The 12,864-nt window shown below is 46.2% G+C and overlaps 1 protein-coding gene across 1 annotated transcript in view; it reads right to left on the bottom strand.

The window, feature by feature from the left end:
* Positions 1–3,621, bottom strand: part of LOC308168939 (actin-binding protein IPP-like) — a gene marked incomplete at both ends in the record, with an annotated part of 3,929 nt that extends 308 nt beyond the window's left edge. The window contains 8 exons of the mRNA XM_080543577.1: positions 304–524; positions 788–910; positions 1,000–1,137; positions 1,401–1,568; positions 1,950–2,105; positions 2,242–2,461; positions 2,715–2,926; positions 3,252–3,621. Of these exons, the coding sequence (XP_080399703.1) occupies positions 304–524; positions 788–910; positions 1,000–1,137; positions 1,401–1,568; positions 1,950–2,105; positions 2,242–2,461; positions 2,715–2,926; positions 3,252–3,621 (1,608 nt within the window). The remainder of the gene's footprint in view (positions 1–303; positions 525–787; positions 911–999; positions 1,138–1,400; positions 1,569–1,949; positions 2,106–2,241; positions 2,462–2,714; positions 2,927–3,251) is intronic.
* Positions 3,622–12,864: the final 9,243 nt, after the last annotated feature.

Below are 12,864 nucleotides of genomic sequence, written 5' to 3'. Positions count from 1 at the left end.
GATTCATAGAAAAAAAACATCTTTGACATAAATATCTCAGCTCTCTAACCTTTTAGTCTATCTTTTAGTCAATTGGGTAGACTCTGCGGCTTTATCTAAGTATACAGGCACCACCCTCCCCTCTATAGGCGACCATCATTTAGCATGGGCCAAGTCAGTTAACATGTATTTTGTGAAGTATCCCCTTCATGTTATTGTTCAGTCAAAGGTCAATGTCCAATACACTAACAAATTGTACTAATTGTGAAGCCTTCTGTGTGACAGCAGAGACAGACACCAGACAAGAGACAGACAGGCTCCAACCTCCTCAGGACAGTACTTCTCCACCGTCTCCAGGTAGCCCAGCGCCTCGTTCCAGCCTCCCACGGCGTAGATGCAGTTGTTGAGGCAGGCCACGCCCACGTGTGCCCGTCGTGTAACCATGACAGGCAGGGCGCTCCAGCGGTGGGAGATGGGGTCGTACATCTCGGCCGAGCGCAGCTCCATCCCCTCGTCACTGATACCCCCGATCACGTAGATGAACCCTGCAGAGTGATCAAAGGCCACACAGATCTAGTTGGTTCAGAGGACCTTCCTAACAATAACATTACAATAACATTACAATAACATTACGAGTGTTCATTAAGATCAAAGGGGAAATATGGTGTGAATATGGTATTACATTTTGGCTGCACATGTACTATATATCTTCTTATTATTATTATTTTATTTGTTTTTTTATTATCACTGAATAAGCATGCTGGTCTCTAAATCATAGGTTCCTTAGTGATCTCTGGGAGAGCCTAACCCTGTAACTCGCAGCAGCCAAAATAGTATCGTGGAACCGCCATGTTTCCGATGATCTCCCACTTGTTCTCTGCTGGGTCGTAGCGCTCCATCGTTTTCCCAATCCCCGATCCGATCCAACCACCTGCAAGAGCACAGTAGTGAGGTCACATGATACTCTATTCACATCTACTTCCATGTACTGCATGTCCCAAGTGACAGGCTGGTGTTTACCTAGTGCGTAGAGCGCCCCGTGACAGGGGCAGACGCCAACTCCACAGCGTGGGAAATTCAAAGAGGCTACTGCCGCCCACTGCTTGGTCACTGGGTCATATCTCTCTGTGCAGTCGAATATCATGGAGTCCTTCTCGCCTGGGCAATAGCAAACGGAAAGCACAATTCTATTATGTCAAATGGAAATTCCACTGTGAAATATCGACATGTCAAACATGTATGCATACAGTATGACTGTGATTGCATTATGGCACTTGTACATCGTTTTTGTTTTTACTCATGAACTTGAGGGACCACCATCTGTTGATTTCCACACTGTATAACGAAGTTGTTCTACTTCTCTACCTCTCACAGATAGACAGACAGACAGACAGACAGACAGACTGAGTGCACTGTCTCACCTCCCACCACGTAGACCATGCCCTCCAGCACGGCCACACCCAGCCCACTGCGGGCCTGGTGCAGGGAGGACACAGTGGTCCAGCATTGACTGAAGGAGTCAAAGCGCTCCACACAGCTGAGGTCTCTCCTGTCACTCCAACGGCCGCCCTGCAGCAGAGTGTAGCCTCCTGAGAGGGCGAAACCAGACGTGACGTGAGAGTGTTTTTACTACGCAAACGTAGGGAGATGAGGGCTGTATTGAAACTTGATAATCAAATGATTTTACAGGAACAACAAAGAGGTCTCCCCGCCACTTTTTTTGGTAAACAGCTGAGGGATGGGGCTGGAGAAATTTAACACATCTCAAATTAATAGACTGAGCTATGTATGCTTGGGCTCAAGAATTAATGGCTACAAATGTTTATTTTATTTTTTTATTTAACCTTTATTTAACCAGGCAAACATGTAAGAACAAATTCTTATTTGCAAATGCAGCCTGACCAAAAAGCAGTGGCTCTTTGGGGGGCCTAACCCAGACTGCCCCTTTAAAGTTTACCACAGAGGCTTACCTATGGCATAAAGATATTTCCTGGCTTTTCTTCTGGGCCTCATCCTAGCAGGCTGTAACAGACTGTACATCGTATTCTCCTTGGGAGACTTGGTCACCTCTGTGTATTCCCTCAGCAGAGTCTGCAGTGCCACCCGCAGGCTGAAGTCAGAAATGCCTGCAAGGAGAAATTAAATGACTAGTCGGTCAGTTTATGCATGGAATCATCCAGTGCTGTCAAGTCGTGAGTCGTCAAGGTGAGCTCCAGGCTTCTCTGTGTACTGCCTCTGAACTGTACTGTGGGTCTCAACTACCTTCGATGTACTTGAAGAGTGTCTGTGGGGAGAGCAGAGGGAAGCGTACAGGATCCAGCACCTCCACCACATGCTTCTTCCTCTTGGCCACGTCCTGCTGCAGCCAGTCCATGGCTGCCGTGAACACCTGGTACTCGTCCTCAATCCTCAGCTCCTCGCTGCGCAACAGCTTCACCAGTTGGTCCTTCGACAGGCCCCAGAACTCATCAGACACACACACCTAGACAGACAGAGTTTCTTTGAGTTTCTTCTTTGAGTTTTTATGTGTTGGCGTGAACGTTTTTTTACTGATTTAAAGATGGGATATTCGTTTCTGTCATAGCTACATACAAAGTAGATTAATGAGTGGTAAGGAGAGTGGTAAGGAGAGAGATCCTGCCTTGGAGAAGTCATTTAGGAACTTAAATATACAAATTATAGAAAAGGAAGATAAAGGGAAAGAGAGGGATGAGGAAGGAAAGAGAATGTTGCACCTGCAGGAAGTGGACATGGATGTAGTTCTCAGTGAACTCCAGCATGTCCAGACAGGCGATCTGCTCCAGGAACTGGTAGACACCAACGCAGTTAGATGGGTCCATGTGGCCCTTGAGGAACTCTCCACAGATGGACACCACCTCACTCAGCTGCAGCATGTCTGCTGCCACCATCAGCTCCTGCATGTTCTCCACTGTCACGTTGATCATACCTGGGGGGGGTGGGGGGGGCAAGCAGCTCAGACTTCATTCAGAGAGATGCACACAAACAAAGAAGCTATCCTACCATCAATCAAAATAAGCATCACCTAGGCTATATAACATGGTGGTGCAATTCATGTGTGTTAGCTTTCTGAACATTGTCTGTTGACTGAGAATAATAGCTAAAGAAAGGACCTTAAATACATAAACACACTAGTGTAATGAATGAACTAATGTCCTATGCATGAATGATACAAACAATATATCTTTCTCTTTCGACTTCTAATCGTTGTGTAGATACTGTCTGTGTATGGAGAGCATGTATCCTGTCAGGACCTGTGTAGACAAACTCCAGCAGGACCTCGAAGACTTCGGCCTCCACTCCCAGGATCTGGACCTCCTCCTTGTCAGCCTCACTCATCCCCCCGGAGAAGAGGGCAGAGAAGTAGGGGCTGCTGGCAGCCAGGACCAACCTGTGCACACTGAAGACCCGTCCACCCACCCTCAGCCTCACGTCACAGAAATCTGTGCGGAGCCTCATCTTGTTCATTTGGGCCAGTATGAGTCGAGCATAGCGGTCAGAGGCATAGAGAGCCTGCTCAGGGGACCCCAGAGTCCCCACAGCAGCAGCGGTGTCACCATGGCTGCTACTCCAAGAGATGGAGGTAGAGGCAGGTGGGGAACGAGGTGGACCCATTAAGGACATGGTGACTCAGTCACAGAGACAGGGGCTGTGGTGTGTCCACCCGCCTACAGCTTCATGGCACAAGATTCTCTAAGCAGACACGTCATCTGACTCTAGGGCAAGAAGGAAGACACACATGACTGTGACTGACACACTTTCAAAAGTCATAAATTAAATTATTCATAGTTCATTAAGTCATAGTAATACATGGAGCAAAGATGTGGTGCTATTGTTTAATCGTGACTTCAGCTTGAGTGTTTGTATATACAAGACATTGTGAGGGATATGTGCTTGTCCCTATTGAGTGCAATTGATGCATTATGTAGACTGTTAACTGTTTTCTCAACAGATCCATTTGTGTCATTATAGTCTTTATTTTTGTACACATCATCATCTGATCTTGTTCAAACTTGCACATGACACATTTCCTTAAGCAAATTTCATATTTCACCAAAATAAATAAAGTATCAATGTGGAAAAATAACATAATTTCCACAATAGATCAGCCTAAATCCATAGTTTTAGTCTAGCTGCAGAATAACAGACTTGTATATTTTAGGTGGGCTAAAATCAGACATATTGTGCTGTAGTTAAATAAGTATAATAACATAAGAACATGTTATCTTTACAAGATGTGCAGCAGCATCAGTTGTTTAGGTGTCGTGAGCTTAGAATGATAAGGTTCTATCTCCGTTTAGGGCAGTTCAGAGATATTGAGCGTCAAAGTTTTTACATTCCATTATGTTTTATGAGATGGAACCTTTGTATTTTATGAATTACTAACTCAAAAATGTCAACATTTTTAAAATAACACCACAGAGGCATTAATAAACACCTAATGGATCAGATTATGTAAAAAACTCAATTTTGACAAAAATGGAGATAGAACCGTATAATTCTAACGTCACGGTGTGTCTCTCTCTCTCGCCACACTGGAGACCATTCGGTTGGTATGCAAACATAGATGGGTGATCATGGATGCGGTCAGACATCATTAGAAGGGTAAATCATGACAAACCATACTATCAACATGTCCGTGTGTCTGTCTTCAAACAGGACAGATACAACACTGACCTGCAAAGTTGCGTTGTGGTCCTCATGAACTGTTTTGGTTAGCGATAGTTGCTCAATTGCTGCAGGCAACTTCCGCCAAGTATATCCAGCTGCGCGCATCAAATCCATCACCCGGAAATGTGATGTACCATTTTTGGACCACGTCATCGTAAGCGCGTCGGTAAAAGTAACCGCGAGAAACCGCGAGATTTTGAAGGATCTTAAATGGATTTTAAAAACACGGCGACATTGTATAGGACATTTAATGAACAATAATTTGAACACGCAATTGATAAGAAGAAGAAGAAGAAGAAGAAGAATTACAAATACAATGGCAAATGCAGCTCAGGTGAGAATTTTGAAATATTATTAATGAACATGTTATAGCTTTCAGATGTGTATTTATTATTTAGGTTGTTGCATGTGTTACGCGGCTGTTTCGCACGTAGTTTTGTTCATCTGGCTTGGCTAATTGGGTAATCCTATCCCAGCCAGCACGCCCACGTGGGACCCATATGGGTTCAATGCGGGCTACTTGGGTACCAAGTGGGCATGGGCTGGAACTGGGCAAATTATGAGGGTCCCACATGGTCTGCATATGGGCTAACTGGGCATGGGGTGGAAGTGGGCAAGCCCATGTGGGTCCCACGTGGTCTACATGTGGGCTAACTGGCATGGGTTGGAAGTGGGCAAGCCCATGTGGTTCCCACGTGGTCTACATGTGGGCTAACTGGCACGGGTTGGAAGTGGGCAAGCCCATGTGTGTCCCACGTGGGCTACATGTGGCCTCACTGGCATGGGTTGGAAGGGGGGGGGTTAAGTTAAGACTTTGACAGGGGGCCATTTTCGAAGTTTTGAAAGCCACTTCAGAGGAGCAGGCCATTATCAATGGTAGCATACAAAGACACGAGTACAAGCATTTATGCCAATTAGTCTTTCCTGAGTTTAAGCTGGTTATGGCCTCTTTCAGGTTTTTTTTTTTTTTGTTTGTTTTTTAGAGATTGCTGCAAAAGACAATTAAGTTAAAAAAGGAGCCAGACCTAGTCAAGAAAGCTCCTCTGGGGTCAAATCACAGATTTTGAAATTAATATTGAATTAATTGTTATAACTTCATGTCATAGAGAGGAATTACCTGCATTTGCGTTTAGATTAAATTATTATGTTTTAAAGATATTTTCTTGATAGACGTGTCCCACGTGACAGCATTCGAATTGTCAACGTAAGAGGAGGAGTTAGAGGAGGAGTTCTTATTACTCTACGTCTACGGTCTTTAGATAACGGTGCCGGGGTAATGCGCATGCGCACCTTGTCCAGAAGAGAACCGGAGAACCGGCCAGCCCAGCAAACGCCGAATAGCGAATACCATATTTATTTCTTACGAAATCAAGGTACTATTGCATGAAATTCAAACTGTAAGTATACCTAAATCAACGCGTTTGTAAGAATGCATGCTCCAATGGCCTAGTCGCATCATGTATGTTTGTGTTTGCAGGTTGTAAGACTGGCCTGAATCACTTCCAATGAATAAGCCGTGGAAAGTCTTGAGGCCTGCGCCTTTGTCTGCGTGCGGATAGCATGCTTTGTGTAGCAAGTAGCGCAGCTCGCCGCATTTCACACTATATTCGAATGAATCAGAATAACATGTCTAATGAATGTAACTTAATGCATCAATAAAGGCCAGTCGTTTATTTTGCAAATCAGCATACTCGCGTGTGCATTCTGCAAATAGACTAGATCCACGCTGGTCCCAATGGTTTTAGTCCCAGGACTGTTTTAATGATGCGCTCTGCCTCTGAAATGGCGCCTGAGTATGTTAGCCTCACGTATCCCCATATGCATTAGTCAAACGCAATTTGCACACTATCCAACGATCTTTATGAGTATGACCATGATCTGGCATTTGCTGATCTCGGCTACCAGTCAGCCAACTGTATGTTAGCTAAGCTATAACACTATGTACAATATGACAACCCTCGTGCACATAAGGTTCAGAGATAGGAAATGTTAGGATATTTATAGCATAGCATAGAGTACAGCACAGTGTTTTATTTGTATAGTATAGTGGATAGTGTACATAGCCTTTATTTATGTAAACCAGCTCTTTTCCCTTGTTTTAGTATTTTTTTCCTAGCACCAGGGGAGCCCCCCCCCTCCCAAATGTCGTTGTATGGTACCTGTACTGTATTAATGACAATAAAGACCATTCATTCATCTACATTGTGTGATCTTGCGTGCGTCTCCCAGGGCTGACTATCCAGACTACACGACCATCATGGCTGATGGAGAAGGGTTTGTGGTACGCGTGCGGGGCCTCCCCTGGTCCTGCGCTGTGGACGAAGTCTCCAGGTTTTTCTCAGGTGAGAAGATAGGATACTCTACTATGAACACCAATCTGGTTTTAGTCGTCTAGAAACTAAGCTTTTGCATGTGGCATTCATTCAACAGATTTAGCCTATCACTGATTATCTACTAAGACTCTTCAAAGGCATTTGTGTGTGTGTGTGTGTGTGTGGGTGTGTGTGGGGGGGGGAAATTCAACAACTGTTGATTTGTCTTCCAGATTGTAAAGTTGCAAACAATGGCACGAGTATCCATTTCACCTACACCCGGGAGGGCAGGCCCAGCGGAGAGGCGTTCGTTGAGCTGGAGACCGAAGACGACCTGTCTTCCGCTGTCCCAGCGGCCTTCAAAATAGCCAGAGTCAAGCCTCTCCTCAAGAAACCTACCCTTGACCCATCATCTGTCCACAATTACAGACCGGTATCCCTTCTCTCCTTCCCTTCCAAAACCCTTCAACGCGCGGCATCTAAACAACTGATTGACTATCTCCGGAAGATGGATCACTTAGACCCCCACCAATCCGGCTTCAAGGCTGGGCATTCCACTGAGACTGCGCTCCTTGCTGTCACGGAAGCCCTCCACTCTGCCCAAGCTTCCTCCCTCTCCTCTGTTCTCATTCTCCTTGACCTGTCTGCTGCCTTCGACACAGTCAATCACCAGATCCTTCTCTCCATCCTCTCAGACCTGGGCATCTCTGGCACCGCACACTCCTGGTTTTCTTCCTACCTGGCGGGCCGCTCCTACCAGGTGACCTGGAGAGAATCGCTATCTTCTCCACGAACCCTCTCCACTGGAGTTCCCCAGGGTTCCGTCCTAGGGCCCCTACTCTTCTCCCTCTACACCAAGTCTCTTGGCTCGGTAATCTCTTCACATGGGCTCTCCTACCACAGCTACGCAGACGACACTCAACTCTTCCTGTCCTTCCCCCCGTCTGATGTACACGTGGCAACCCGTATCTCAGCATGTCTCGCTGACATTTCAACTTGGATGGCTGACCACCATCTCAAGCTCAATCTTAACAAGACTGAGCTCCTCTTCATCCCCGGGAAAGCCTGCCCTCTCCAAGACTTCTCCATCACAGTGGAGAACTCTACTGTAACCCCCTCCCTGACAGCCAAGAACCTTGGAGTGATCCTGGATAACCGACTATCCTGTGCGGAGAACATTGCAGCAACGGCTCGCTCCTGCAGATTCCTCCTCTACAACATCAGAAGGATACGACCATTCCTTACCAGAGAGGCAGCGCAACTCTTGATCCAGGCACTGGTCATCTCCCGCCTGGATTACTGCAATGCACTCCTGGCGGGGCTCCCCGCTTCAGCCATTAGACCTCTGCAGCTCATCCAGAATGCTGCTGCCCGGCTGGTATTCAACCTCCCCAAATACTCGCATGTCACCCCTCTCCTTCGCACCCTGCACTGGCTCCCGATAGCAGCTCGCATCAGATTCAAGACCCTGGTGCTTGCATACCAGGCAGCTAAAGGGACAGCCCCTGCCTACCTGAAGGAAATGGTAACCCCCCAAACCCCTGCCCGCTCACTCCGCTCCTCCACCTCGGCTGGCCGACTGGCCCCTCCTCCTCTACACAGCAGTCGGGCTGCCCGATCACGTCTCTTCACAACACTGGCTCCCCGCTGGTGGAATGAGCTCCCCACGGCTGTCAGAACGGCAGAGTCACTACCCATCTTCCGTCGTAGACTGAAGACCCATCTCTTCAGGTTACATCTTAACTGCTCCTCCTGAGACATCTTCCGACCCTCACCTCTACGTCTCCTAAAGACACCCGCTTTCCCCTCTACTGTGTCCCTAGAACTTCTATTGCCCCCCTTGTACTGTTTCTCAGTTTCTCCAGTAAAAAAATAAAATAAATAAATAAATAAATAATTTTAGTAGAAGGCGATAATAGGGAGAAGGTTTTTCCTTCTATCAGTGGCCCCCGGCCCGAGCTAGAGTACTCTTCCTGCAACGAATGGTGGACTGCTGATTCACATGCTTAGTATTCAAATGTATTGATTGTAAGTCGCTTTGGAATAAGGCGTCTGCTAAATGCCAAAAATGTAAATGTAAGATCGCCGTCAAGAAAGCCAGAGAGACCCTGGGGCACAGATATGTGGAAGGTATTTTTTTTGTATTTTTTTTTTAATGCATATTCATCAATACACTAATCACTAACAACTTCACCATGAGTAAGGAGGTGGTATGGCCTAAAAACATAGGTTTTATAGTCTAGCTTGCCAGATCGACGCAGCTGGCCGCTCTCGTTTAAGAGACTACCGGTTGCATGATTGGATGTTAATTCAGGACATGTTTATGTGTTTGTCTCAGTGTTTAAGTCGAACAATGTGGAGATGGACTGGGTGATGAAACACACTGGTCCCAACTGCCCAGAGACGGAGGGGGACGGCCTGGTGCGGCTGCGCGGCCTGCCCTTTGGCTGCAGCAAGGAGGAGATCGTCCAGTTCTTCTCAGGTGAGGGTGAGAGCTCACCCTCCTCTCTAATTCAATCCAGTCATGTGCACCCACGGTCACTCTCTTTTGACATTAGTCTAGCAGGTCTGGCTATTTTATATTGGGCACTTACAGCTTTTCCTTCCTGTGATTTTTTCCCCCCATACACTCAGGTTGCCATGGTTGGAGATATCGGAGGTACTTCACTGGATGATGCTACCAGAAGAATGATGCCGTACCTCCTCTCAAATGATCTGGCAGTCCAGTTCCACCTTCATGGACGTCACAGCAAGAAGAAGTTCAGAGAAATGCGCCTTTATGATGTCATATATGGTAAGTTTGAGTGTTGAATTGCTCAGTCTAACTTTTACATTTTTTATTTGGCAACACATTTGATGTATACCAATAGAAGGTATGCCACAGCAAAGACAGTATATACAGCAATGGAAACGGGGCACAACAAATCTTCAAAACATTTAAACTGATGTCACTCAAGAAAGTTCCATAATGCTATAATTTCTAACAGTTGGCCTCTTGTCATTTCTATTAGGGGGACTAAAGAAAAATGCCCTCACTCAAGAAACCAACCACAAGGATGCAGAAAAGGCTCTCTCCAAGTGGTTCACTGGAGCTCGCGATAGAGGTGGTAAAAGAGTTAGACCTCGGACACAGCTTCTACAACTGGATGATGCACCAACCCAGTAGGCAAAGTCTCTCTCTCTCTTTCTCTACAATGCTGCCCTGTGGTTGGTTCTGTCACTGGGGATTAAAACCGAAAGGCTGAAGAGACACGCACAGAGGGCCCAAGATTTTTTTTTTATTGCACTGCTTGGACACACCACACCACACCACCCCATCCTCGCGGGCGGAAGAGCAGCCACAGGGCTCATCGCACTGCCAGCAGGTACGAAGCGGTTCAATAACTCCTTTGTCCCATCAGCCATTAAACTGTACAACTGCTCGGTGGACAGCAGGTTGCAGGTTGCAGGCTTGGGGCAGGGTGGCGGGTGGTGACTCCACCACTACCCCCACCATCACCACCAACCACCCACCTCCGCCCCCCTCCCCCCCCCCCCCTACCCTGCCACACCCCCACCGAACTGGAACTGTACCGAACTGAACTGAGTCACTGAGTGAACGGCCGTGACCTGAACATACGAACACTACTGTAACTGCAACTCAACTGTACTGTACTGAACAGAACTGAACTGAACCTAACGAACCGAACTGAGTCACTGAGTGTACTGAGTGTATGGACGTGTCTGTTTTTTGTGTGTTGTCACTGCTGTTGTATCCTACTGACTCACCTGCCAGTGAGGACGCAGAGACTTTACCACTGTGCCACCAGAACGCCCATTTTTAGTCTCTGTGGAGCATTGTGGGAATATTTTTTTATTTTAAGTGTACAATTTGTATGTATATACTGTATGTACACCTGTACATTTGATGTGTGCCTTTTCCTGCACCTTTACACTGCTGCATTGTTATTTTCATTGTATTTTTATTATCTTGTTGTAATATTGTTTTTAATAAATTTGTCAAAATATATATTGTCTATTTTCATCCTGGTAAAACTTAAGACGTGTAAAATGTTATACCCAATTTTTATTTTAGGTGTGTTTACAAGAATTAACACGGTTCATGTCAAATACTGCTTAATCTATTTTATTTATATTTAAATCTTATTAGGACCCACATTGGAAATCAAAGGAACCATTGCACAACCAAACCCAGTTAGGACCCACCTCGGTCCCATATAGACTTGCCTGGTTGGGGCCCACCTAGGGCCCAGGTAGAACCCACCTAAAGCCCACATGGGCATCCCAGTTAGGACCCACCTCGGTCCCATATAGACATGCCTAGTTGGGGCCCACCTAGGGCCCAGGTAGAACCCACCTAAAGCCCACATGGGCATCCCAGTTGGGACCCAAGTGGATCCCGCTAACATTGCCGACATGAGGCCCATATGGGTTAGCCCACCTTGAAACCATATGGGACCCACGTGGGCGTGCTGGCTGGGATGTGGTTTAGCGTTATCAGAGATATTAGAGAGATATTAGATTAGATTCAACTTAATTGTCATTGCTGAGTACAAGTACCAACAACAAAATGCAGTTATGCATATAAGATGTACAGCTGGCAGGGCTAAAAAACACCGCGTTGTCTTCAACCACTTAATGTAATTTAAAAGTTCACAATAGCTACATTCTCAGATGTCTACCGATTACTTATCCCCCTATTTTTATTGCTTGTTTTCTTGTTTTTGAGAGCTGACTTTTGCAGGCGCCGAGCTGTGGTCCCGAGCAGAGGGACGACTGGCCACCAACGGAGCTGTCCGTGTCTGACCACTGGGGGTTGGACACAACACTGAACACTACACTACACTGGACACTGGACACAACACTGAACACTACACTGGACACTGGACACAACACTGAACACTACACTGGACACTGGACACAACACTGAACACTACACTGGACACTGGACACAACACTGAACATTACACTACACTGGACACAACACTGAACACTACACTACACTACACTGGACACAACACTGAACACTACACTGGACACTGGACACAACACTGAACACTACACTGCACTGGACACTGGACACAACACTGAACACTACACTGGACACAACACTGAACACTACACTACACTGGACACTGGACACAACACTGAACACTACACTGGACACAACACTGAACACTACACTACACTGGACACAACACTGAACACTACACTACACTGGACACAACACTGAACACTACACTGGACACTGGACACAACACTGAACACTACACTACACTGGACACGACACTGAACACTACACTGGACACTGGACACAACACTGAACACTACACTGGACACTGGACACAACACTGAACACTACACTACACTGGACACTGGACACAACACTGAACACTACACTGGACACAACACTGAACACTACACTACACTGGACACTGGACAGAACACTGAACACTACACTGGACACTGGACACAACACTGAACACTACTGGACACTGGACACAACACTGAACACTACACTGGACACTGAACATCTGTCATTACGTGAAGCGCATTCAGTCGCATCTTGTAAGAAATGCGCTATACAAATAAAACTTGAATTGATTTGATCCCTTGTACACTTTTTTTGGGCATTTGTGTTGCAACACACCTGTACATTGTGCACTCTACCCTGTTAGGCCCTTATTTTACTCTAGACAGAAGGGTTGTAACACTTGTTATTAATTCCATTTGGTATACCTCATAAACTTTCTTGCATTTCTGGTGTTTGCATTTTACATATTCTAAATATATGCTATCTACATGTCGCACTGGATGGGGTTATTGCTGTTGACTCATCAGAAAGTAAAGACTAATTCACAGAGTGTATGAAGATTCCAGTAAG

Source organism: Nansenia antarctica (genome assembly GCF_963989245.1).
Source record: "Nansenia antarctica genome assembly, chromosome: 12".
NCBI classification, from domain to species: domain Eukaryota; kingdom Metazoa; phylum Chordata; class Actinopteri; order Argentiniformes; family Microstomatidae; genus Nansenia; species Nansenia antarctica.
This window is presented reverse-complemented; position numbering and strand designations above follow the sequence as displayed.